Below are 26,215 nucleotides of genomic sequence, written 5' to 3'. Positions count from 1 at the left end.
ACCCTGCCTCGGGCAGGGACATCTTTCACTGGGTCAGGGTGTTCAAAGCCCCGTCCAACCTGACCTTGAACACTTCTCCAGTTTACTGTTTGTGCACATCTGAAATCAGAGCTATAAATACATTAGTTTCTCCTTATCTTTCAGTTTCTCTGCCACTCAGTAAAACACCTTCAAATGAAAAAAGGAATGTGGCTAATCAAGCCGAAAAATCATTGAATCCAACCAAGTATCAGGAATAAGTAAAAATTTCAATCTAATCTGCATTTCTCTTAGAGGCACCCTGCACTTCCCGTCTCCTCAGCTCAGCTCTGTCCCACTCTGGGCAGTAAACCCCACTTCACCAGAGCCAATTTTCAAAGTGTTGTGTCTGACACTGGAGCCCGCTCTCGCAGGCAAATCTCTGCCAAAGAGTTCACCTTGCCAGCAATATCAGACAGTTCTTGTTTGCTTGAATAACTCCTGAATCTTCTCTCTGCACGTCCAGCCATCTTACTCTGGCAGCAGAGCAAGAAACTCCCTCAGTGAGCCTGAGTGACAACCAGGGGCAGGTAAGGTTTCATAAACAGAAGCAGTCTTTTCAGGAATTAAAAAATTTATCTGTAGTGCCACCTTTGATGTTGTCTGGCACTGTTGCACATCCTCTGCTCATCCACCTGCCACAGTGCAATCACCCACAGATCCATCTTGCAGCCCCACACCCTTACACTTCTGCTGGTGCTGGCCTGCCACCGGATCCAAAACTAAAATGCAGGTGCACTGGGGAGCAAGAGAACAGGGTCACCACGCCCCCCCAGTTCAGCCTGTCTCCCCTCCATCCGGAGGGAGAAGTGGCTGTACAGTCTACTCGCACCAGCCATCCTGTGGGCACTTCTCCAGTCTGACACCCCTAGATTTCCATCAAGCTGCAGGAATTCGACCAGAACCTCACTTACCAAGCCTGAACTGAAACAGCTCAACTATTTATTTATATGGTTTATATGCAACAGACCTAATTTCAGCTGTCTCTTCCTACTTAAGAGCATCCCCAAGGTGGGGATAGAGTTGCTTTACAGACCAGACCTGCTAATATACACTCCTTTCTGTGTTCAGTTTCACAAGTCTGAGTTCAAAATAGCTCTCAGAGGAAAAGCCTCGTTGAAGCACTAACAGCAACGATGCTGGCCATCACAGCTTGGGTCCCACAAAACCATGGCTTGCGCATTATGTACAGGACCGGACCAAATCAGCTTGTGAAATCATTCTCCTGACCATGATGTGATTTGAGGAGAATTCAGGGAATTTAACACAAAGTCTCGCATCAAGGCTGTCCACATCAGGAGGAAGAGGTACCTGTACAGATCCTCCATGCCGATCTGCAGCCAAATGAGATGTCAAGTACGAGGTATTCGTCTGCCGGCTTGGCTGGATCTCCCACTCCCCTCGGCGATCTGACGACTCCTGCTCACAAGTTCAGAAGCGCGAGAGAAACAGAAGAGAGAGCAAAAGGTGAATGAGGGGTAGAAATAAACAGGTGCTTGTTAGTGGGTTAGTTTCTTTGCAAAAAGCAAGGCATTTAAACTTTTAGCTGGGCTAAAATTTCTTTTTACCAAGTGCACCTCATACTTTACTTCAGCAGTGTCTGCAGTAATCCACTGCAGGAGTGGATTTCTTCTCCTCTAGATGCTAAACGAAGAGAAAGCTCAGGTCTATTCAATAAGTTATTTCTTTTCACGGCTTCATTTCCATGGGCTTCAGTACAGAAATAAACACACTGACAGTATGTTTAACTACGTCTGTCAGGTCACACACACCAGAGCACTTGGCACGGCAGCAAGACCGGATACACAAGCTCGACCTCCCTAAAATACATATTTTTAAACTCAAATTTGCAACATAAACCAAAGCCATGTTTTATTTCACCAAAAGACAGTTCCACACACTGATTCACCTGTACAGTGCAGAAGGAAACATCCACCACACCTGCTTGACTGGAGAGAGGGTTGGTGGCTTTTTGGTTTTCTGCAGAAAAGTAGATAAGAAACTTTCGCTAACAGTTTCTTCTTTATTCCCAACACATACAAACTTTAGGCAATTAAATTATAAGAATTTGATTTGTTTTATTAGAACCACCACTCTGCACTTGCATGTGAAGCTCCTCACAGGTCGCCCAGCTTTGATGACAACACATCCAGCATTCACCTAAGACCCAGGGTGATCTCAGGGCACCTAAACCCAACCGATTAGCTGGAGGAACACTTCCTAAAACCGGGAAGTGTAAGACAAACAGGTAGATCTGTGCTGGCCAAAGACCAACAGCAGAGGATGTGGTCAAGCCTGAAGTGACCAATGGGACAAATTTAAAAGGTGTTTCTCTGGATGCCGTATACAAATTTAAGGAAACGTTTCAAAGCTGAAGCACAAATTTGAAAGAAGAGAGGGCAGAGCAGCAGAGTCACCCCAGCACAAACACACCTGGCAGGAGGGATGCTGAACAGAGACACCATGGACCTGGCCAGGAAACAAGGGGCTCAAGTGAATAAACACCACTACCAGCAGTAAAGCTGAAGGAGCTACCCAGAGAGGTGCGCACGCCCTGCCTCTTGCCAGCACTACTCTTTCTTACTCCTTGCTGCCACAGATGATGAACCTGAGCCCTGGTCTGAGCAAGAGATAAGCCACAGGGCTAAGCGCCACTGTAAAAAAAAAAAAAAAGAAAAGAAAAAAAAAAGACCGCAAGCAGCTCCACACAGGAGAAATACTCCAAAAACCTTTGAATAAACTCCAGCGCTAACTAGCAAATTGTCACTCAACTAGGAGCACCTGCAAAAGGAAGCAGAATGAAAAAAGAAGCCTGCTGGCATTTCATAAAACATTTGCTATTGTTCTCTTTGCATGGGACCTCTGACTCTCTCTTGGAGTGACCTACAGTGCCGCTCCTCCTTCCAAGCAGGATCCAAATCCAGTTCATAGGTACCATTTCCCTAGACGTGGTCTTGTCCAGGCTTGTCCTATTAAATCTTCTTATTACATGTTCTTCCCGTCAGCCTGAGACACTGCTTACACTTTTTGTACTTGGTGACATGCAAAGGAGAAGCACTTCCCTTGAAATATTTTTTTATTGTCTGCAAGTCAAAAGATTATGAACAACTGGAGAATTTAAATGCACGTTTTAAAAGCTAGCAGAAGACTGGCTCTTTTGAGTGCTGCTTCTTCCAAAGCACTACGCCATCAGGTCACTTGACCAGCCCAGGCGATAAAGTGGTACTATGCTATGTCAGTGTTGGGAGAAGCAGCCTTCCACCAAGGGGCCTGGAAGCAGTTTCCAGGGAAGGCTCTAGTAGCCACAAGAGCCAGATTTTTCTCTTTTAGCTCTACAGCCAAGTACATGATAAACTGGTTTTGAAGTAGGCTTGAGCTGAGCCGCCCAAAACGCAACCCAGGCAGTGACACTGAGGAAGTGACGCCTGTAAAATCTGAAAGCACGGAGTTCCCATTAACACTCATCACCTTCCTACCAGCTAACAAACTGCAAGATGAGACTGGCACCTGAAGACAGAGGGGGCAGGGCTCACCCATCTCTTATAGACAGTAAGTATCTGCACTTCCTAGAGGAGAAAGCTACAAAAAGGAGATCACTCTCTCATCAGCGTCTTTACTGGGATACCAAACACTATAAAAGAGAATCTGCAGTTATTATATCCAGGAACAAAAATACGGCAGTTAACCCTTGAGATCAAGGCAGTCACTTGAGCCAAACCCATGCCAAACCCATGCCTCCAATTCTATTTTTTTCTGCTTTTTCCTTTAGAGAAATTGTTTGCTCAACATGTAAAAGGAACATCCCTTGGAGGAGAGTTGTTTATGTTTTGGCAAGAAGAAACTGTTTTTCCCTGCATATTGGGAATATTAAATTATTCAGCATCCTAAGTAATGGTTAGGTAAAAACAAAAAAGACAAAAGCTGCCAGGCAATACAGCATCAAGACTATTTGACAGGCGCAGAAGAACAAGGACTGAAGGCTGCCTGTGGAGTATTTTGGGAATAGGATAGATTTCTCTGGGCTATGTATTATAATTTGTGAACTAACATGCTTGAAAATGAAGCCAGGCGTCATTTTCCCTCAAAGGAAACAAGATGCCTCATACATACACAGTGTGAAGGTCTGTTTTCAAAGCGGCCAACTAGAGAGTGCCACCCCGAGGAGGGGGGTTAATGCATTAATCAGGCAATATATTAAAGCAGATTATTTTACTAGTACTCACAAACCAGTCCACACTAATGAGCATGCATAAATACAGTACTGCACACGTGCCTCAAACAATCCAGCTTGCTACAAGCAACGCTTCTAATGAGGGGTATTCATCCTGATTGTAGCTGATGGCTTTAGATATATTCTGGTCTACGTTAGCGGCTCTACCATTCAGAGCCCAGCTGGGTGGAACAAGGAAAGCTGAGCCCAGACAGGTTATTACATCTCACATTCGATTCTGCACCCGCAAACTCCAGCTCGCACGAGCTGAGCAGGAGCAGAGGTGGCAGACAAAGAGCTAGAATGACACACAGCAGAGGAGCAGAGCGAGCCCAGAACCACTCACTGGGAAGTAAGAGCACCAACAGCTCTAACTAGGAGCCGGCAGTTGGAGATCTACTGAACTTCGGATCAGTTCTGTTAATACAGAAAATCCAGACTCTCAACACCACCAAAATATTACGGCTACACAGGAAAAAATGGGGAAATTCAGAAACTGGCAGTTCACCGGACCACGATGCCCAGCTTCCCCCAGGGACTCTACCCTGGCAGTCCTTTGTGCTCTGCAACACCCATGCTGCAAACTGGACACCCTGAGAAGGATTTATTGTGTGTACATGAGACACACACATCCTTATTGCAGCCGCAAGGGCAGGCTGCCATTGCCTCAACTGGTTGTATACTCCACGGTCCATGTGCTATGAGTAAAAGCATCGACAAGAATGTTGTTGACCAGATAGGTGAGGTAGCCTGACCAGGCTGGACAGTTGACTTAAACAGCTTACCCACAAACTACAGAAAAATGACCCATTCCAAATTGTACTCCCCTTGGTTCAAGATCCCGAGGAATTCCACTGGCTCATACAGTATTTCAGCAGCCTGTTACTTTTACAAAATTCCGCTCACATCACAATCTCTAAATTAAGCAATAATTGTGCTTGCCATGACCAAGGCGAGAATCATCCCCAGCCACCTCCAATGGCGCAGGCTTTCTGCTTCTCCAGACTAAGAGGAATTCAGAGAGGTGCTAAACAATGCGGCGCTGCTGAATCAGTTGTGAGCAACGTACCTGATTGCGTAGAGCCTGCTGTGATGGTCGATCCCTATGGACATGGCTGTCTCTTGTTACTGCAGACGCCCCAGAATCTACATGAACGGATCCCACTGGAGTAGGCTGGAAAACAAGGCGTTCATTAGGATGAAGCCAAAGCTGAAGATGCCCCTCTCTCTTTTGCATGCACAAACCTAACTTGTAGGGCTGGCTCCCATTGTGTAGAAGCAGGAAAACATCAAAACACTGCCCAAAGGTACTGACAATAACCATGGAAAATTAAAGGCAAGGCTATAAACCCCTGTGATTTGAGGGATATGTGATTTGATGCTGGACACCAGCACCAAACATCTTGTACAAAAATTAATTAAAAATATGTAGTTAGGTATCTGTATCGGTGTCAGATCACACCTAATGTGTCTCACATAGGATTATTACAACTGAAAATATACAGACTTGTTTTCCTCATCTCATCATCTTGCCACTTGCATAGAAACAGGACATGTTAAAATTAAAGCTTCATCTGCTCTGTTCTCAACAAAGTCATAATCCCTGCTCACAGCATCAAAGTCTCCATAGCAACAACTGCAGTTGTCAGCAACAGCACACTTGTCTTACAAGGGGCTTTTTATCAATTGCCTTTGTAATTAAACAAAAATGAGGAGAAAAATCATGATTCACAAAGAGAATGTTTTTTTTTGTGAAGATGAACTGTTTTGGGCACAGTAAACATCGGTAATGCTAAGTATAGTTGAGACGGTAAATCACCAGCAGCGGTACCAAGTTTAGCACTGAAGTCATTTGATCCGGCACCAGTGACAATTAATTTACAGATGCCTTTGCCATTGCCGGTGTACGGCCATTAGCAAGAAGACTATCAGCGGAACGGCAGAAAACACGAGCGACAGGCTGCACTACAGGCACGAATCAGACAGGCAGCCAGCGGAAGAGCTTTAGACTTTTCTACCATGTTTCCCCATGACACATCTTTTCTCCAAGGTCTTCTTGAGCATAAATGGCTTTTGACAATAGAAGCGACACAATGAGATCACGGTGATGGTCCATCTGGTCTCATGGAACTGCTAAATGAAGCTTGGTTACTCGCACATTTCCTTGCCATGTGCTAAGAAGAGCTGGTTCAGCATCCGGAGTAGGGTAAGCCTCAAGATCTTTTGAGCTCAGAACTGGTTTGCTGTTACTGTTCACTGAGCATCCATCAGAACCCTGCCTAGATCTCCCGTACTTCTCGATGAGAACTCAACCATTATGGGAGTCTTCCATCATTCAGTGCTGAGGTAGCAAGTATGCTCTTCTGCTTCAAGATGGATGACTTTAGATATTGGTCTCAAATCCTGTAGTAGACTACAGGAAATTAAGTCTAGTCATGTTCACTGCCACAAGTGGGAAAATCAGGTTTGAGTGCCCCACCAGGGCAAGACCAAAGAGGTGGGATGGAGACTTCTGCCCAGTCAGGACATCTCACTATGTTGAACCTATGTTAGCTAGAGAACAGAAGTGAAAGAATTGATCCTGGGCTCACTGGCACTAATAGAGATTATCAGGAACAAAGAGCCAGGTGGTGGGGAAGCAGCATCTGGAAGGCAAGGCACTGCATTTTGCAGGGACAACTTACAATTGGCCTGCCGACCCAGTCATAGGCGTAGTCAAAGGTGTAGCCTTTCTTTTCAAACAGCTCTGTGAAGATGGTTCGTAAATAATCATAGTCTGGTCTCTCAAAGAAATCTAATCGCCGAACATACCGGAGGTACGTGGCCATCTCCTCTGTTGGAAAAAAAGGAAAAAAGCAGCAGCATCAGTTCTGCTCGCACCTGAGCTCCATCACTCACAAACCACTCAGAGCTGACACACACACTGGAAATATGCCTTTCAAACTCACCAGAGCAACTCATTCATCAGTTTAGAGATTTTTTTAGGAAGTCAAGCTTATGATCATAATTTTTTTTTCCTCATGCTATTTTATTTCAGTGACATGATGCTTAGGGACATGGTTTAGTGGTGGACCAGGTAGTGTTAGGTTAACCTGTGGACTCAATGATCTTAAGGCTCTTTTCCAATCTAAATGATTCTATGATTCAATTAACTCCAACGAGGCTTTCCCACAGCACTAGGCTCAAAGTTGGTGCTCAAAGTTGGACCAAGGGCCAGATCCTCAGTGATGTGAGTTGTCCAGGCTCTGCCAAGTTCAGTTTAGCCATGCGGATTGACAGAAGCTGAGGATATCCAACAAGTCTTCACCCTCAGCGACCTACCCAACAGTCTTTTATTGCTAGATGAATCGCACTCATCTCTCCAGAGCCCTTCTGCTCTGCCCCAAGTCTAATAATAGCCTGCTTTTATTCTGAATCTTCTGAACAAGTTGCGATAAACTAGGTTCTGTGTTTTAGCATTGAGCACACGCTGTGAGAGAATTGTCTGAGCTGCCAGTGCTACTCCTGGCTTTTCGTATAAAAGTAGTGATTTTTAGTAACAGTTCACAACACAAATCAATTCAAGCACTTCTCAAGCAGAGCTGGAAGTCCTACATCTGCTCCACAGAGCTGCCGGCTCCACCTGAAAACCAAGTTCCACATCTAGTTTTATTCTATACATTTGTACAAAATCAAACACTAAAACACACTGTACAATAAATGCCAACTCTCTGAACCTGCCAACAGGATGCTCACGTGTATGTCTGCTCACACAGACATATTAAACAGCCCCATCGATTTCATCTGGGATGGAAAGCAGGACATGATGGTGGGCACCCCGTGGCACACCTGAGCTCCAGCAACAACTAGGGTCTGGCTGCCAGCGCACAGTGCTGCCCAAGGTCATCACGTCAGTTGCAGCCTTGAATATTTGAAACAGAACTTTGAAGGGGAGGCTCCAACATGAACTTACCTGGTGCACACAGAACAGAGCACCCATAACTCATATCCTTCTCCTTCCCACTTCTCCCTCGGCTCACGCCTAAAGCCAAGGTAGGACATTTGTGCAGAGCTCAGTACAAGGCGTGACCCTGTGCACTGCAGTATAAATGACACACCAGCCTGGTCTTTGCCTTTGGCTGACAAAAATAAGGACAGCATCACTTATTGATACTTAACTCTGTCTTTGGCTTGCAGCTTGCGTGTCACGTGGAGGTAAAAGAGGAAAAAAAAAGAGAAGAAAGGTAATGCCCTCTTCCTGCTAGTATCTCTGAAAGGTGGAGGACCAATAGTTTTCAGGCAAGTAAGGAATAGAATTGAGTTCTCTCATATCGCTCCAGCCTAGACCTGCAGGTGTGACCGAGCTCTGAGGAACGAGAAAAAGATGAGAACAGCCAACCTGAAGCTGTTCTGCTTGGAACTAGGTGGATTTTGGATGCAAATACATCTAGGGAATTAGCATGACTTCAGTGAACAACGATCCCCTTCCAGGCTTGCTGCTTCTCATACCAGTAAAGAGCCATGTGACACAATGGCTCCTACAGGAATGGGGGTGATTGTGGGAATCTGGGTCATCTCTCTGGTGTCAGGATTTCAAAACACACCAAAAATACATCCCACTGTGTGAAGGCCACAGACATACCTTGGGATAGGCCACATGGTACCTGGGGAGGGCTTTAACTTTGTGATCTGCTGTCCTAGCTCCAAGGTGGACTTTTGTTTAACTGGAGAAAAGGTGTTGGGCTTGGCTAGAAGCACGTCTTCAGTAACACTCTCCTTAAAACTGCTGTCAGAAGGTGGAATTCAAAGATAGACACATCATCCCATCTTCTAAGCTGGCTACCTACAATTTTAACATCTGCAAAACAGGTGTTAAATACAGAATCTATTTATTCCTCACAACACTGAGGAATACAGAGAGATTGTCCGAGCAACCAGGGATCACATAAGGAAGGCTAAAGCCCTGACAGAATTAAATCTGGCCACGGACATCAAGGGCAACAAGAAAAGCTTCTTTAGGTACGTTGGGGATAAAAGGAAGACCAGGGAAAATGTGGGCCCTCTCTGGAAGGAAAGGTGAGACCTGACTACCTGGGACATGGAGAAGGCTGAGGTACTCAATTATGTTTTTGCCTCAGTCTTCACCGGCAAAGGCTTGAGCCACATCACCCATGTCACAGAAGGCAAAAGCAGGGAGTGGGAGAATGAAGAACTGCCCACTGTAGCAGAAGAGCAGATTTGGGAACATCTAAGGAACCTGAAGGTGCACAAGTCCATGAGACCTGATGAGAAGCATCTGTGAGTCCTGAGGTAATGGGCAGATTAAGTTGCCAAGCCACTGTTCATCATATTTGAGAAGTTGTGGCAGTCTGGTGAGGTTCTCGCTGACTAGAAAAGGGGAAATATAACACCCAATTTTAAAAAGGGAAATGAGGAAGACCCAGGAAACTACGGGCCAGTCAGTCTCACCTCTGTGCCTGGCAAGGTCATGGAGCAGATCCTCCTGGAAACCATGCTAAGGCACGTGGAAAACGAGGAGGTGGTTGGTGACAGCCAACATGGCTTCACTGAAGGCAAATCGTGCCTGACCAATTTGTTGGCCTTCTACAATGGGGTTACAGCACTGCTGGATAAGGGACGAGCAACTGACGTCATCTACCTGGACTTGTGCAAAGCATTTGACACTGTCCCACACAACATCCTTGACTCTAAATTGGAGCGACATGGATTTGATGGACGAACCGCTCGGTGGGTAAGGAATTGGCTGGATGGCAGCACTCAGAGTTGTGGTCAACAGCTCAGTGTCCAAGTGGAGACCAGTGACAAGTGGCGTTCCTCAAGGGTCAGTACTGGGACCAGGCCTGTTTAACATCTTGTCAGCAACATGGACAGTAGGATTGAGTGCACCCTCAGCAAGTTCACTGATGACACCAAGCTGTGTGGTGCCGTCGACACGCTGGAGGGGAGGGATGCCATCCAGAGGGACCTTGACAGGCTGGAGAGGTGGGCCTGTGCAAAGCTCATGAAGTTCAACCAGGTCAAGTGCAAGGTCCTGCACGTGGGTGATGGCAATCCAAAGCACAAGTACAGGCTGGGCAGAGAATGGACTGAGAGCAGCCCTGAGGAGAAGGATTTGCGAGTGCTGGTGGACGAGAAGCTCAACATGAGCCGGCAATGTGCCCTTGTGGCCCAGAAAGCCAACCGCATCCTGGGCTGCATCAAAAGAAGTGTGGCCAGCAGGTCAAGGGAGGTGATTCTGCCCCTCTACTCTGCTCTTAAGAGACCCCACCTGGAGTACTGCATCCAGCTCTGGAGCCCCCAACATAAGAAGGATGTGGACCTGTAGGAGAAAGCCCAGAGGAGGCCACGAAGATGATCAGAGGGCTGGAGCACCTCTCCTACAAGGACAGGCTGAGAGAGGTGGGGCTGTTCAGCCTGGAGAAGAGGAGGCTCTGGGGAGACCTTATTGTGGCTTTCCAGTACCTAAAGGGGGCTGATAAGAAAGATGGGGAGAAATTCTTTAGGAGGACCTATTGGGATAGAACAAAGGGTAATGGTTTAAAATAGAGGGAGGTGGATTCAAACTGGATATAAGGAAAAATTTTTTTACACTGAGGGTGGTGGAACACTGGCACGGGTTGCCCAGAGAGCTGGTGGATGCCCCATCCCTGGAAACATTCAAGGCCAGGTTGGATGGGGCTCTGAGCAACCTGATCTGGTTGGAGATGTCCCTGCTTCTTGCAGGGGGGTTAGACTACATGGCCTTTAAAGGTCCCTTCCGACCCAAACTATTCTATGATTCTAAAACCTTCCATTTGAAAAGAATTAACTCAGTAGATCCAACATGGTCACTTGAGTGAGGGAAAATAACAAGGCCCTCTTCTGAAAGGAAGCCAAGAAAAAAAGCAGGGACATGATGCACTGTCCAGCCTCCTTGATGAGAAGCTAGATGCTCATTTTAACCCATGGCCACAAGCCCTCAGGCCCCGCTAATTTATAGCAGCAGCTCCAGTTGTCTGCCAGCTTGACGAACAACGTAATGGCCAAATACTTTCGGCCAGAGGAGCTCAGAACCATCATATTTAACAATGTATGTCCACCTCCAACTGCACTCAAATGGTCCCATCAGGTCTTTACCTGGAAAGTTCTCACAGAGAACTTCAACTGGAGTGTTTCTCTTTGTGTCCCCAATCTTCTGATACCTCTCTTTTAAGGTGTCAGCCTGTAGCGCACAAAGACAAAACAGTTGTGGAGAAAGAGTTCAACCATGTGATAAACGACATGCTGTATGGGAAGAAAAACAAGGTATTTAATTCCGATTCCGGACGGTATCAGAAGATGCAACTGAACTGCATCCTAAACTACCCTAGTAGGAATACTATCTTACCCTGTATAGCCCTCACTACGCATTTTGTGTGCTATCAGCAAAGAATATCCAGGGACACATTCAAAACATCTTCAGTACTTGAAAGGAAGGACACTTGCTAGTGTCCTACATGGCTGATTTCTTACCAGCCCAGTCCTGATGACTGTGTAGGGACTCTTTTCACGGGACAAGAAGACAAAGCTGCATGTACCATTACTGCACATCAGTACCCTGTATTAGGCTTAGCACCACTGGCAACCAAAATGCCTTCATAAACAACCATAAAAGTAGACAAATTGCAACGCCAATTTGGGTTTTACTGTGTATCACAGAATGCTACCACACAGACAACTAGTTTACATCAGTCACACTTCTCCCAAATCCCATGCTACTCCCACGCTGCCTCTCCTTTCACCTCCAAACTGTCTGTCACTTAGACAGCACTGATCAAACATCTGGTCATCAAGAAAAAACAATTTTCAGTTAGATTTCCCACCTAAAACCCCGCTGAAGCAGAGAACTCTGCTCCAGTTGGCAACCTAAGAATGGGTTTTATTGCCTCAATTTCAAAACATGCCAATTAGACCTGGGAGCAGCATAATTAGCATCGTAAGATGTCCTCTCAAGATGTTAGCACTGTCAGTAGAGTCCAAAAGTGTAAGCTGAAGAAACCTAGAAGAGTGAAGATGCCATATTCTACATCAAGCTGAAGAGTCTGTGTTTGTTCCAGAGCTAAAGAAATGCAGGACTTCAAGAAGGTGTCAACTAATTTTTATAAATTGCAGTACTGAACTGAGAAAATTTTGTAGAATCTTGCCTAAACCTGTAATTATTTTAGAATAATTTACAGGATTAATTTAAAGCAGATGAGTTCAACTAAGCCAGAAACAAAATATGTAATAGAATAACACACACTTACAGAGGTGTGAACAGAGAGTCAGAGAGATTCTGATTTCTTTCACAATCACTTTCATGCTTGAAAAACCTTTTATTTGCTTTTACGAGCTGTCGCCAGCATTTCTGGCACATGGCTGATACGGCTAAGCTGAGACTAGCTCTGGATAGATGGTGACAAAACAGCTTAGCAAGGTCTATCACACAACCCTCTGCCACTGACCACAGCAGCACTCCGCTGAGCAGCTTGCGAGCCCAAAAGCTTGTCTCCTTTTTCCAACAGCACTAACAGGTCTAACAGGAGTTATTATCTTCATTAATAAACCTTCTCCTAACCTGATCAAATTCGGCCCCTTCACAGACTGCAATTCCAAAGTGGAACACAGTAGCTTAATCATCAGGAAAGTGATGGAGAAGGGAAGATGCAGCTACCAATAGCTTCAGAGCCAGCAAATGACTTACTGCTAGTTAATTCAGCTGACAGATGTTAGCTGCAGTGGCTGTAACTCAATTGCTTGCAGCTCTCCACATTGTATATGACATTTCATAAACTTCTAAGCACTGAGTGTCCCTTGTCTCTGGAGGGAAGCCAAGCTCAATACTTCTGCCAGAAAACCAGTTTTTCAAGCTGAAGTCCATCTGCACATCTAAAATCATCAAACTGCTCCCATTATAAACACATTTCACAGATGCAGCTGCGGGACTGTGCGCTGTAATTGGAATTTCATAAACAGCGACTCTGTTCCAGTCGCACTCCAGCTTGGGGCAGCTTCATGTTACAGCAAAGCTGCTCCAGCAGCTCAACGGCCTTCTCATTGCTGTCCCTGTCCCAGCTGCTCATCTTCTCTCCAGACTGCTACTAATTCAGCTAAGCTAACGGTAACTTGAAGTGACAGGTAACATATTTCTATCTTAATATCTTTCCTGTAGGTAAAGCTAACACCTTGTCATTAGACTGCAAGGAAAAAAAGGAGAAAACGGCTTTTCTGTCTGGATTTTGCAGATGTTTCCCCCATCAGATTCTCATTTGGGCAGAGACCAGACAAAGTTTTAAAGGGCAAAACCTAAAGCTCAAACCTACCTTCAATCCTTGCCAGGGCAGACTGCCTCGGAGGAAATACATAAACATATGGCCGAGGGCTTCCAAGTCATCTCGACGGCTTTGCTCTAAAACAGAAGAGATGACAAATTATTGCTGCAGCTGCAGAAAGGTATCTGAGATCTGATCAGCAGTCACATCTATTTCCAAGATAAAGTTATCACAGAGAAGTTCACTTGCTGTCTGTAGCTCAGACCTTGTGCAAAAATACCCAGAATCTGTTACACAAAACCATAAAACATGTAAAGAAAAGATCAACTAGAAGGCATGAGGTGACACAGGAGCTGTAAGACTTACTGCCTAGTTTGAGTTAGAATGGATAAGATGTAAGAAGTATTAATCATAGAGGAATACAGCAGTTCCCCAGTTCTTCACTGGACTGCCAGTGCCAATGGTGCAACTGTGACCTTGTGCTGGGTTATGTTATTTCCTCCGAACTACACAGGAACAGGCAAGGGACCCTTGCAACCAGTTGCAGGGAACTACTGTGTTGCACAGTGCCAGTCCTTTCCCAGTCGCTTCTGCAGCTCATCACATCACAGCAGATCAAAAATAGCTCCTTCTAGCACTGTTTTTCCTTGTGAAACATGTGCTGCTGTAGCCATGCAGATGTTATGATTATTACTGAGGGGGGAAAAAAGGGGCCTCAAGCCAAAGCCAAAAGCATCCTTAAAATAATCTACCAAAATGTATCAAAAAATCCCAAGGGAGGATACAAGACAGAACAACAAATTTTGAGCGCAACAGCATGAGACTGCCACTGTGCTGGGCTGCATCATGCAGACTTCGGTTCGCTGAGCTCACGGACCAATTTGATGCAAACTCCTCTCCTTCAAATCTCAACCTGCAGGCAGACAACGTGCTCTGAAGTCACAGTCCAAAGCAGATCTAGTCATGCAGCCCCCACGCCACGACAAACTGCGTGTGAGCTGTGCCTGATGCTGCATCATCTGCAAGAGGAGAAAAAGGCAGTGCTTTGCACAGCATTACTTCTTCACAAGCAGCAGCAAATTTAACCCTCAAAAGATGCTGGGGTGAGGAGACTCAGCAGAAGGGAATTGAGATGACAGTTCCTGCAGGTTACCCTGATATAGCTGTAAAAAAAGGGTGTCCTGGGTAATTTAGTGCAACGATGCAAATGAACTTCTCGGGAAGATGGTTGAGTGTACTTGTCTTTCAGAAAAATTGCAATCAGACTCCTGTATTTCGCTTGGTCCTGAAATGTGAAGGGACTGACTCCGCCTAGGCTGGCCTCACCAGCAAAGCATCAGCCCCATGAATCCCTTCTGGGCAGAGACAGGCCCCTACACAGCTGGTACCCAGCGTTTCCTTCCTCAGATACATCGGCCCAGAACCATCTCTTCCCCCACAGGAGCTGTAGTGTGAGCTGCAAAACCTGCAGGGAAAAGAGTCCTAAAGAACAAACGTAGTGTACTTCCAATGCAAGTGGATCTTCTTTCCACATTCACTCACAGAGTGCATTCCCGGCACCAGCAATTCCCGAGCCTGCTCCCACTGTGGATTCTTATTCCTCTAGCCCTTCCTGACTCTTCACCAGGTTTTCCAAAACTAGAAGTTGGGCTCATCCTTCCTTAGTCCCAAAGAGAGCGAGCTCTCCAAGAGACGCAAAAGCCAGCGATGCCTTAATCTCACAGCTGAGAGGCTACTCAAAGAATATTCCATTATCTTACTACTTGTACAAGTTTAAGTGAATAAAAACATTTAATAAGGTTTTTTTTTGCCTTTCAGCCACAGAAATGTAATCTTCTGGTATGAAAGAAGGCAGTAAGGAGAGGAGATGAAAGCCAGGTTTAAAATTAGTTAAATCATTAATTTTTTCCAAGCAATCATTAGGTCAGGGAACAGCCAACTCTAACACCTGAAACTGGAAGGTACCAGTACAGAGCTGTGCTATGAAAATCTATTTGGTCACCATTTAGTGTGGCAATTACTCCCTGCCTACGTGCCTTTTATCAGTGCATAGTTGCTACTAGTTATTCAGTTCCTAATTAAAAATATAATTATGAGGCTTCCAACATCTCAACTGTCTCAATTTCTCAAAAGGGGAAAAAAAAGCACCTCACAACTGTAAACAGCACCATGGCATTGAGCGGTTTACAAATAGCTCAAAGGGTATGAGAAAGCCGTAAGCCAAGCCACCGTTGGAAGCCTACAGGACTCTGCATGGCAAGCTCCCACCAATCACACAGACCTTTGCCAAGATGAGTGTTGATGGACATGTATCTCGCTGTTCCAGTTAAGCTCTTGTGTTCCCTGTAAGGTATGTGTTTTTTGGTTTCCGGGTCAATGTACTCCTTTGCCAGTCCAAAGTCTATGATATGAATGACGTGCTCTTTCTTGTTGCCTTGCCGGCCAATGAGGAAGTTTTCTGGCTTGACATCTCGGTAGATGAGGTTCTTCGAATGCACGTACTCCATTCGAGATATCTGCAAAATGACGAAGTGAAAGTTATTTGCGAGCAGATCAGCTACTGTGCTGTCCTGGCTAACGAGGCAGCAAGGTTTTGTTAGCCCATCACCAAGCCGCTGCTCGGTGCTATCTCAGATTTCAGCTACTCTATGAGAAGTGAAACAACAGATGGAGCGAACTGAGTAAGTTACAATAGGAGCTGGGTCACGTCCTCCAATGCAGAGCTGGAAGAGGAATTTGTCATATACTCCTTTATGCGACGACTGTACTGTGCTCGCTGACTTTATTGCTACAGAAATTGCTAAGGCTGTTTCTGAAACGTACCACTGGGACATCGCTCTTGGAAGGATGCCACTGGGAATTGCAGCAGCCTTTTTGTATCGATTTTAAACATACTGAACTGGTTACCAAGAACTCTTCCCTTGCCCACAGCCTTCCCTTGTTGCTCTGTGTCTTACCACCTTCCTCCCTCAACCCATATGTTGTCTTAGACGTGCCAGATTCTTCATGGAGGGGGATTTTTGGGCAGGCAGAAGCCTTATGATCCTCAGCGCTGACTAAAAATAATTAATCTCATCAGTTGTCAACTAGGAATAGCTGGAATATTTTTCAGCTTTTGAGTAACTCTGTCCAGGCAGCATGACTGAGAAGGGAAGGTAAAAGGGCAGGAACCCCACCTCCAATGTGATGGAGGGCCATTTCCCCTCTAACAACGCACCTTATTCAGATGGTCATAATTAATATTGCTTTGGAAATTAAATATATTGCAGGTGAAGTTTGAATAGGTCAGCAAGCAGTTCTCCTTCAGGTTCCTAACTCATTAGATTATTCCAATTGGAAGTAATTCACAATTTCATTTAAGTTAGTACTTCAAAATTTTTTTAAAATAGCTTTTAAAAGAAAACATGTCAATTCCCACCTATGGCTGTTTAGGTCCATGGCAGCCCTGCATGCATGGCAGCTTTTTAAAGCAAGATGCTTCTTTGGAAAGGCCATCTACCCATCTGCATGCAGGCTTGTGACACTATAAAACCATCACAAAGCTCTCACAAACTCCAAATTTTGCACAAACGAGCATCAGTCTGTAGAGGCCACTGCCACATCGTTGTGGTGGACCTCATGGGGAACATCGAAGGTGAGAGCCACCATCAGGTTACCTCCTAGGGAACTCCCTCCAGTGAGTCACTGGTTCCTGAGTGGTTAGGCACTGGGTCGATACTGGCAGGACAGCTCCGCACCTCCTCCGTTGGGCAGGCTGGAGCTCTGGATCACTGAACCAGCTTTTCCCACAGCTGAACAGCTGTCCAGGCAGCAGTTAACCCCCTGTCAGTCCCTCCAACCACCCTACTTGCCTCAAATGTGAGCGCTGTTGGGCTGATAGACCCTGACTGGTCTTTGGTTTCTCGCACTGAATCCAGTTCTCAGCTGGTGAACCCACATCTCTCTCTCTTTACAGATCTTGGATCCACACTTGGCTGAAAGCTCCACATGCGTGCGATTGCTCCATCCTGCTCCCAGAGGTTTATCAGATACCTTATTTTTAAGGAAAACTTGCTGCATTTCCACCACTTAGAAAGAAGTAACAGGCAGGAGGGGGCAGCACTCCTTATAAAATAAAAAGTGCTGTACAGAGAGGGCAGTAGACAGGGAAAGATTGACTGCAGGTGACTGAAAAAGGACTTGCTCAAAGGCTCTTCAAAGAAGGTAACAGCACATGTAGCCACTCCCCTCCCCTCTAAGTAGTGATTTATTTCAATGTGCTGAGAAAATGGGTTTCACGGCTAACAGCCATTATTTCTAATCAATTATAGGATGATGCAGAACAGAGCAGATGCTCTGCACTTCAGCCATCCTTCACGCTTTGAATCACCTACAGGACACAGCAGCAGGGTGGAAGACAAAAAGGTATGTCGGGAGGCAATTCAAATGAAGATGCAACTCTTAAAACTGGAACAAAGCATTTCCTTGCCTCTCTATACATGACGAGCTTTCAAATAGAGCCCGACTGGCTCATTTGGTTTGTCTCTGCTACCAGAGAAGCTCAGTTATTGAAATGGCCAACAGCGATTACACAAGCTTACACAAGAATTTTTTTTGTTCCTTAAAACCTCACAGCAAGTCACACGCGCCAGAACAACAACCTGGAGAGCTGAGATGCCAGATGAACTGATACACTCCAGCAGCACTAGAAGATACTTATTTACCTGCCATTTTTTGCTTCCACCGCACACACAGAGATGCCGTTGGGTGTTTCATATTCCTTTTTCTTTACTTCCACCTGCCTGGATGCTTCATGATGTGCTGCCGGAGAGCTGCACACAGCCAGCGATGGCTGAAAGATGCTCTCCAAATTAGAAAGATGTTTCACGGTGTAGCCTCCACGCTTTATTCACCCTGACAAAACACTCACCCCGCTTGTGGCTGCTAGTGATGAGAAGCCAGTGACTATCTGTGCTGCATCACCCTTCCAGGCAGCGTAACCTCAGCCCAACTGAGACCCGTCGCAGAGCTGAAGAAAAGGAGGAGTGGAGTTCCCACTCCAGACACGCGCTGGATGCAGACACACGGTGCCCACTCCTTTTGTGTTTGAACTACAGGCTGTAATGTCTGGGCACGTCCATGTCATGGACAGAGAAACCACTGCAAGGAGCTGGGACTAACTGTTGGAATTGCTTTTGCACTGGAAAAACAGTGACTGGGAAGCAGTCACATCTGCTCTGTTATTTAACAGTAATAAGAACAAACTGCAGCATTTTATCACAGGGCACAGGAACACTAGGGGTGGATGGGAGACTCTGGTTGTGAACTAAAGCAGGATTTCCATGGCCACGGCCAGCCGAGTCCATCTTCAGAGCCACAAATCTCCATTTTGGATGTCAAAGAAACCCCTGGGAGAGCATGCCCTGGCACACAACAAGACCCCTCCGCTGCAGCTCAGAAATGAGAGGATATTTGTGACATTTAATCAGATGCCAAAGAAACCCATTTATTTTTCTTTCTCCTGTCAAGGAAGCAAGCGTAACAAATCCTCTTTCCCAAAAAAGGTAACTCTTGCAGACGTCATCTCACTGGCAATCCCATCTCTAGACCCTCCTGATAAATCTGAGCCCTTCTTCCACATATCATCTGCTTGAATATAGATCAGATCAGCTGAGATTAAAAATTTCTCCTGTTTAAATGCTCTTTTGGTGTCTCCTATGCAAGATGATTTTGATGGTCACAAGTAAAAATCTTCACCATGACTTGATTCAGATTGCAGCCTGAAGACTTTGCACAGTGCCTGACACAACAGGCCTTGTCTCTGACAGCAAGCACTTAAAACAGGGGTGAAAATAACATTTAATCCTGACAAAACTGAGTTGTCAATGAGCATTGCACATGTTGGACTTGGCCAAGAGTGAAAGCCAGAATACAAAGCATTCTCCCCCAGTCCGAACACCAAATCAGCTCTGCAAAGCTCTAAGGTGAGTTATGGGCTTTAGGGACTCACGTTAGTGAACACGTTTTTAATTGCCAAGCTTTGCTTCGTTCAGAAACGTCAACCACTCAATCTATTCAGCTGCACAGGGAGGATGCAGGAAGCAGTTCCAGTTTGATGCTCCTAGGAAAGCAACACGAAGCATCAGAGACGCACAAGTTACAGGAGTAACAGAGCTGGAAAACTTCCACCAGGAAAGGAAAATCAGAGGGTTTCTTCAATGCAGGTTTTCACCAAGAGGTATGAAACTGCGCATTAGAGTAAGAGCGCTTCTGATTCGACTCATGCTGTGTTTGGTAAGCTGCTGCCACAGCTCTGAACACAACACACCCTTACCAGAAGAACATGCCATCCTGGTGACAAACCTGAGGGCTGCGTGGCTCATCCCCTTCCGAGGCAGAACCTTCCGGGTTCCGGACCTTTTTCCTTGAAGGTCCATCCAGTCTCTATCTCCCTCAGCCAGGAGAGTCTTTGTGACATAAAATCATGTTTAAATTCTCCCACAATCACAAGCAACACTCCTTAAATAATGACAATACATTTGTTTCTCCTAGAGGGCTTCTCTTTCTCCTAACATCTGTAAAGTTAAATGGTCCAACCCAGGCCTAAGAACTTGCTACCTCTCAAGCTAAGATCAGCCAAGCACGTATGCTTACTGAAAAACATCTTTTTGGGATGCTTCCAGTTACAAATTGACCACCAGACACACACAAAAAAGGAGATAAAGAGCCACCACATCGCCTCCAAAGTTCCTGCTTAGTTTTAGCACACAGCACACATGTAGATGTGCCAGAGATGTGCTGCAGTAGCGGTCAGGCTTAACGAGGAAGAGGGGGGAGAAGGCAGCTAAATAGGACCTTGAAGGCAGCAACTGGCTGCTATCCGGCTGAGCCTGCAGCAGGCAAGGGCAAAGAGCTACACAAACAGCAGAGGAGGGACTGGATGCTCCTAGAGACGTGGACATCATTACATACAAGTGAGGGGAGAAAGATCTAGGGGACAAAGGAGTGGACACGTAACATCCCACTAGCTCAGGGCACCCCAGCTGCCAGTGTTGCTGCTTCAACAAGTGCAAAGAAATCCTTGGCAGATGATTCTTTCCTCCCGCTCTGGAGAGGATCAAGCCCCAATACAGGAGAGGCAGCACAAAGGTGACTCCCAGCATCGGTGTCATCTCCTGGGAGCTCCCCGCGCCCCATGCTGCAGAGTAATATTGCTTTACCTTTGGGTGGTTTTCCTGGGCCTAAAAAAAAAATATAATTGGTGACATTTTGGTGAGAACTCAACCAGAGTAGCAGTTTTCTGCAATGTGCTGAGCTGTCCTTCACTCGCTACATCAGGGCAGGGTGCTCCTCTCTGCTGTCTGGGTGGTGCTGAGCCATTCACATTTTTGGAAGACTCCTTAGATATTAGGCTTTGTTAGCAGGCATGGTCAAGCATCAGAGGAGAGAAACACTGCTCATGCTGTGCACTAGATTCTGGCAATGAAGTCTTACTTCTCCTCGTGCTATGGTTAGAATTACAGCAGCTTAAGCAGGCTTGGCTGGTCAAAAGCAAGAGCAAAACATGATTTGTGGAGGCAAACCCACTGTATTTGACAGTTCATCTTTCCTTTTCTGATGTGTCTCCCACACTGGAATGTGACACAGGGACTGCAATGATTTAGTGTAGGAACTAAGATAAATCCAAGACAATTTCCCCCAAAGCCTTGTGGCTGTAGTGAAGGCTTTTCATCCCAGTCAAGCAGTAAGTACCAGCCCCTTCAGAAAACATGTCTCTGAGCGCCAGCTGAGCCCTCCTCCCAGGAAACCTCACAGGGAAGGAGACGGGGCACACCTGAAGATGCTCTATCTGTCTCCTTAAATGCCTAGGATCCAAGCTCATGTAATTTTCCTGAGAAACAGGAAAAACATCTCCCCATGGAAAAAGGAGCAGCACGGCTTGCTCCTTTTGGAGAACATCAACTCCTCCATTTGTGACTACTTTTGGCATCCCCCTGTATCACTCTAAGCATCTGCTTCCCAAACCAGTACCAGTGCCTAAACGAGTTAGCAGGCCAGCTGAGATCACAAGATCAGCAGACGATGCCAGTGAAGATCATCCAAGTACAGAGCTAATCTGCAACTCTAGGGCTTGGCAAAAGGCAGATGGACACAGCTGTGACAAACTTGATTTCCACAGCAGTCTCACAGGAATAAATTTACATCTTTACATTTTACATCTTTACGACCAAAAGGTAATAGAAGCTATATCCAAGGCTTTGCCATCTGATGACAGGCAGGCGCTACTCGAACTTCTGCATCTGTGACCTCAATTTTCCATTTGAGATTCTGCTGTGACAAACCTCAGTTTATTTAGAAAGGACTGTGTTCCTCACTTCCTTACCATTTCTCTTTCCTTCAACGTTTCTCCACAGATCTGTTAATACGACTACACAGTCACACTTCTGCTGTGCCACTTGGGCACGTGCAGACCAGAGGCTGAAAATCAGAAAACTAAACTGAAATGGTAATTGGTTGGTCGTACCCACTCGTGGAAGTCCACTCACCACATTTAGTACATTCAGTTTTCACATCGTCCACTTCTAACACAAACACAAATCCAAGCTGCCACTTTCAGCTTGATTTCTTTTTCTTTAGAGGCAAATTAGAGGCTCTGTGATGCTGCCCTTAGATCTATTCCTTTCCAGTTTTGACCAAATTTAACCAAGGCAAAGACCTCGAATGCTGGCATCTTGGCTAAGGAGACCTCAGGTTTCAGGCTATGAGCAGTCCGTTATCACCAAACCAGTAAAACTCGTAAGAGGAAGGTGTTGTGCTCTCCAAGTCTCAGGGAGTGGGTAAGAAATGAGATGTTCTGGGGGATGTCCAAACAGAGAGAGGGAGCTGGAGTAGATACTGAGGTAGGCATGTGTAAGAGACACAGGATGCAAGTCCATAGGAATCCAGCTTCACTGGTTCTGCTACACAAGGAACAAGTTTTATCATAAGCATAATTTGACCTTCCCTTCATAAGCAAGAGTTTTTCTCAAACGCAAGAAACTTTCTTTTATAAGAAAGATTGAAGAGAGGCTTTTTACCAAGGTCTGTAGGGACAAGATATGGAGTAACATTGTTAAACTGAAAGAGGGTAGGTTTAGATTGGACAGAAATTCTTCATGATGAGGGTGGTGACGCACTGGAACAGGTGTCCAGAGAAGTTGTGGATGCCCCATGACTGGAAGTGTTCAAGGTCAGGTGGGATGGGGCTTTGAGCAACCTGATATAGTGAAAAATGTACCTGCACTAGATCTTTTAAAATCCCTTCCAACCCAAACCATTCTGTGATTCAATGATGGAAGGAGATTCTCTCTCAAACCAAGACACCCCTGAAACTCATGCTGACCCAGCCCCATCCTTCAGCTAACCCAGGACTGACACAAACACACGTTGGCATTGCGGAGGCTGCCGGGCAGAGCCCTGCCTGCTGTTACTCACCAGCTGGATGGCTATCATTAATACCGTCTTCAAAGTGAACGTCCTATCACAGAGGTCAAATAAATCTTCCAAACTAGGACCAAGCAGCTCTAGTACCATGGCGTTGTACTTTCCACACGGTCCGAAGTAATACACCTGGGGAAGCCCTTCAGCTGGAAGAATACGAAAAGAACTGAAATTAGTCAACAGGACCACATTAATACCCTTCCTCCTGGCTGTGAATCTTTTGCTGGGCAGAGCCTTTATTTCTGTTTCTCAAGTTGTCCCTTCTGTTTGATCTAGCCCAGCAAGCAAATAAGTTTTAGCACGCACTGTGCATGAACTGAAGGCCAAATCAGCACAGGCTTTGCTCAGCTACACCCTTGAATAGACAAATGGATTTCAAAGCAATAACACAACCACATGAAAGCATCTAGCTTTGGCAGTGTAAGTGCTTGGATTTCATGGAACAAGACACAGAGTTCCCTACGTTGCACTAAACATCAGGCAGAATACAACCCCAAACAAGGGCTGGCACTTGCCTGAGCAGTTAGGAAGATTATACCCCTTGCAGAAAATGAGGCATGTCCAAAAAAGGGCTGCTTTTTCAACCAAGATAAGATATAGTCATCATTTTTCAGCACAATCTTACACAAAGTTTACACTTATTATACTCACAAGAAAGAGAAAAAAAAAATTCCTATAAAAAGGAGCAGAGATTTAAATTTTTGATCCGTTATCATGTAAAAATATGCAATCATAGTCATTAAGCATATGTGCAAACTGTTTTGCTAAGTTGCACTCAAAACTCTCCACACTCAACTGTCAGGAGCCAGAGCTGACCCTTCCCACCTAAGGAAGCAACGGATTTCTCGCACGAGTATGCCATGTTTATACGCAGCTGACAGTGGCTTTTTGCGTGGATTAACTTTCTGAAAGGCTCCAGAAGAAAAAGGGAAAAAACCAGCCTCGGTGTCTTCAGTCGCTGAGCTGCACAGTGCTCCTTGAATTCTCTTTTAGTAAAAAAGAAAAATCAGAGCAGCCCGTGCAGGGGGGAATTCAGTGCAGGGCTAACTGTAAATTCTTCTAATCAGCATCTTGCACAGGCACTCAGCACCCCAGCAACCGCATCAAGCTGTGCAACACTTTTTTTAAAAAAAATGTTCCCAGTCTACATCTCCTAAGTAGTTCCAAAACACAACAGAAAGGGGTTTGTTTTGGAATACGGGGTTTTGTCCTATGTCAAAACAACATCTTTGCTTGAACACACACAGATACGACGTCGCGCTATTCAGTGCAAAGGCTCAGCACAGGAAGCACTGCTACATACGCAGCCCTTTTTACAAAGTCACATAGAGGTCCGTAAATTATTTAGCATAGGACCTGAAAGCATACTGATTACAAATTTTACAGCATGTTTTAACTAAACGCATACACACACTTGTATTTACAAAACAGATCAATATTAAAGGTAGCAAAAACCTCAATAATTACCAGACTCCAGAATTAAACTGTGTGTAACTGCATGGTTTTGTGTCTGCTCCGTGGTGTGCTCAGGCAGCCTAGCCCAACGAGGGTCAACGCAGTAACACAGGGATGCACTAAGGCTGGAGTGTGTCAGCAACATAATAACTTTAAGTCCTACTACAGATTTAAGAGAGCCTCGTTAATCTGCCCGCCAGAACTCATCAACTTGCCAACAATACAATAAATGCAGCACTGGGATTACTAAAGCTTAAGTATTACAGAACTCATGCTCCCATATATTACTCAAAAAGAACAAAATGCAGCTTGACAAAGATTACCGCAGGATGGTTTTAATCTCATTAACTCATATGCTTGGGGAATCATATCAGGTATCAGTCATCAGGATGCATTAACGAGACATTACAGTGTTGCAGGAATTCCCAGTCTAACTGGAGTTTTATGTCCTATGTAAAACATTTACCCAACCTGGCCTTGGGAGGCTACTGCTCCTAACAGAGCTCCACATTTTAGGAAGCATTAACAGCAATAAAGTCCTCTAAGAAAACAGGTTAGTTTGATGCAGAAGCAATTCAGAAAGCTGAACAATGATGGGATGTGATTCAGGCAGCTCCAAAACATTTTCAAATATCCCCAAACCAACACAAATGACAATTTAATGCCATCAGCTTAGTGCTGAAGGCTTGAATAATTGCAATAGCTCTTGAAGTAACCCACGGCAAGCCATCGAGATTTCAGTGAAACCTGATGAGGACTTACCTACGTTACCCCTAATACCAAGATGATCATCTCTACTTTTTAAAGAATAATAAAAGAAGTTTAAAACTGAGACCATTATAAATTCAATATACACACACAGTGAGTACTTCTACCACACTTTCTACATCAGAATAACAATCTTGAAAAGTGCAAATCAGGAACGAAACCACTTGGGTTAGGAGTGTGCTAATTAAGGAATACGGGAGAATAAAATTGCAGAAAGGCTCTTAAGGAAGGTGAGGAATCCCATACTCAGAGCAAGGGCAAAGGAGTAAATTTACAGCCTTACTTGGTAAAGAGAGAGCACTGCAATTAAAATTGAATTCCTATGGGATGCAAGAGCCAGGAAGATAAACTGCAGCAGAACTGAAAAGATGGGGATTTCATGTAGGGAAGGAAGCAACGCAACTATTTATCTCTCTGGGGTGCTAGCCCCTCGAGTTAGCTTTACCCACTCAAAGCCTTACGAGCACCCCATGAGCCTGGAGTATCCTTCTCAGCTTTGAGCTTCAGGAAGGCTCTGCTGTAGGCGGGAGCCCCTGCAAGGTGAAGCAGTAGTGAAGAACATTAAAAAAAGCATCCTAAGAGCCAGCCTACAGAAGACATTAATAGTTTCAGGCATATTTTTAGGGTTTGATTTCTCTCTGAGGGTTTTCAGCAGCAATGCTGCCAGCTCTGCAGTCAAGAGCGTAAGCTAGAATAAAAATGCTGTAACATTTATCTAGTTTTCATACCCAGGCTGCACCACTCACACATCCTGGACCCAAAGGAGGATGTCTGACAAGCCCTGTGGAGCCTCCCAGCCCAAGCCAGGGCTCTTCAGCTCCACACTAGTTACTGAAATAAAGTCACAAGGAACAAGGGGTAATGCACCCTCAGCTCAGTCAAACACAAGTCAACATTAGTGTCCTTTTAGGAAAGGGTGAAGCTTGAAAGAGAAGTGGTAAGCTTGATGTAATGTTAAAGGGTGCCTGTTGCCTGCAGGACCCAAGAAGAGAGATGAGGCTAGATGATTTCAGGGTGCTTCTCTCCAAACTTGAGA

The 26,215-nt window shown here is 45.4% G+C and overlaps 1 protein-coding gene across 3 annotated transcripts in view; it reads right to left on the bottom strand.

Annotated features, from left to right (window-relative positions):
* The window catches only part of CSNK1G1 (casein kinase 1 gamma 1), a 113,059-nt gene that overhangs the window by 10,629 nt on the left and 76,215 nt on the right, over positions 1 to 26,215 (bottom strand). For 2 of the 3 annotated variants that reach the window (XM_086757707.1, XM_086757708.1), the window contains exons 6-12: positions 22,951 to 23,102; positions 15,779 to 16,013; positions 13,549 to 13,634; positions 11,345 to 11,429; positions 6,913 to 7,061; positions 5,298 to 5,402; positions 1,330 to 1,437 (exon numbers count right to left, since the gene is read on the bottom strand). In XM_086757707.1, coding sequence (XP_086613833.1) covers positions 1,330 to 1,437; positions 5,298 to 5,402; positions 6,913 to 7,061; positions 11,345 to 11,429; positions 13,549 to 13,634; positions 15,779 to 16,013; positions 22,951 to 23,102 — 920 coding nt within the window. Of the gene's footprint in view, positions 1 to 1,329; positions 1,438 to 1,927; positions 1,999 to 5,297; positions 5,403 to 6,912; positions 7,062 to 11,344; positions 11,430 to 13,548; positions 13,635 to 15,778; positions 16,014 to 22,950; positions 23,103 to 26,215 lie in introns of all 3 variants that reach the window. The other variant, XM_086757710.1, reaches the window with a different exon arrangement.

Source organism: Chlamydotis macqueenii, chromosome 12 (assembly GCF_036417535.1).
Source record: "Chlamydotis macqueenii isolate bChlMac1 chromosome 12, bChlMac1.mat, whole genome shotgun sequence".
Lineage (NCBI taxonomy): Eukaryota > Metazoa > Chordata > Aves > Otidiformes > Otididae > Chlamydotis > Chlamydotis macqueenii.
The sequence above is the reverse complement of the archived record's forward strand: the minus strand, read 5'-3'. Positions and strand labels throughout refer to the sequence as shown.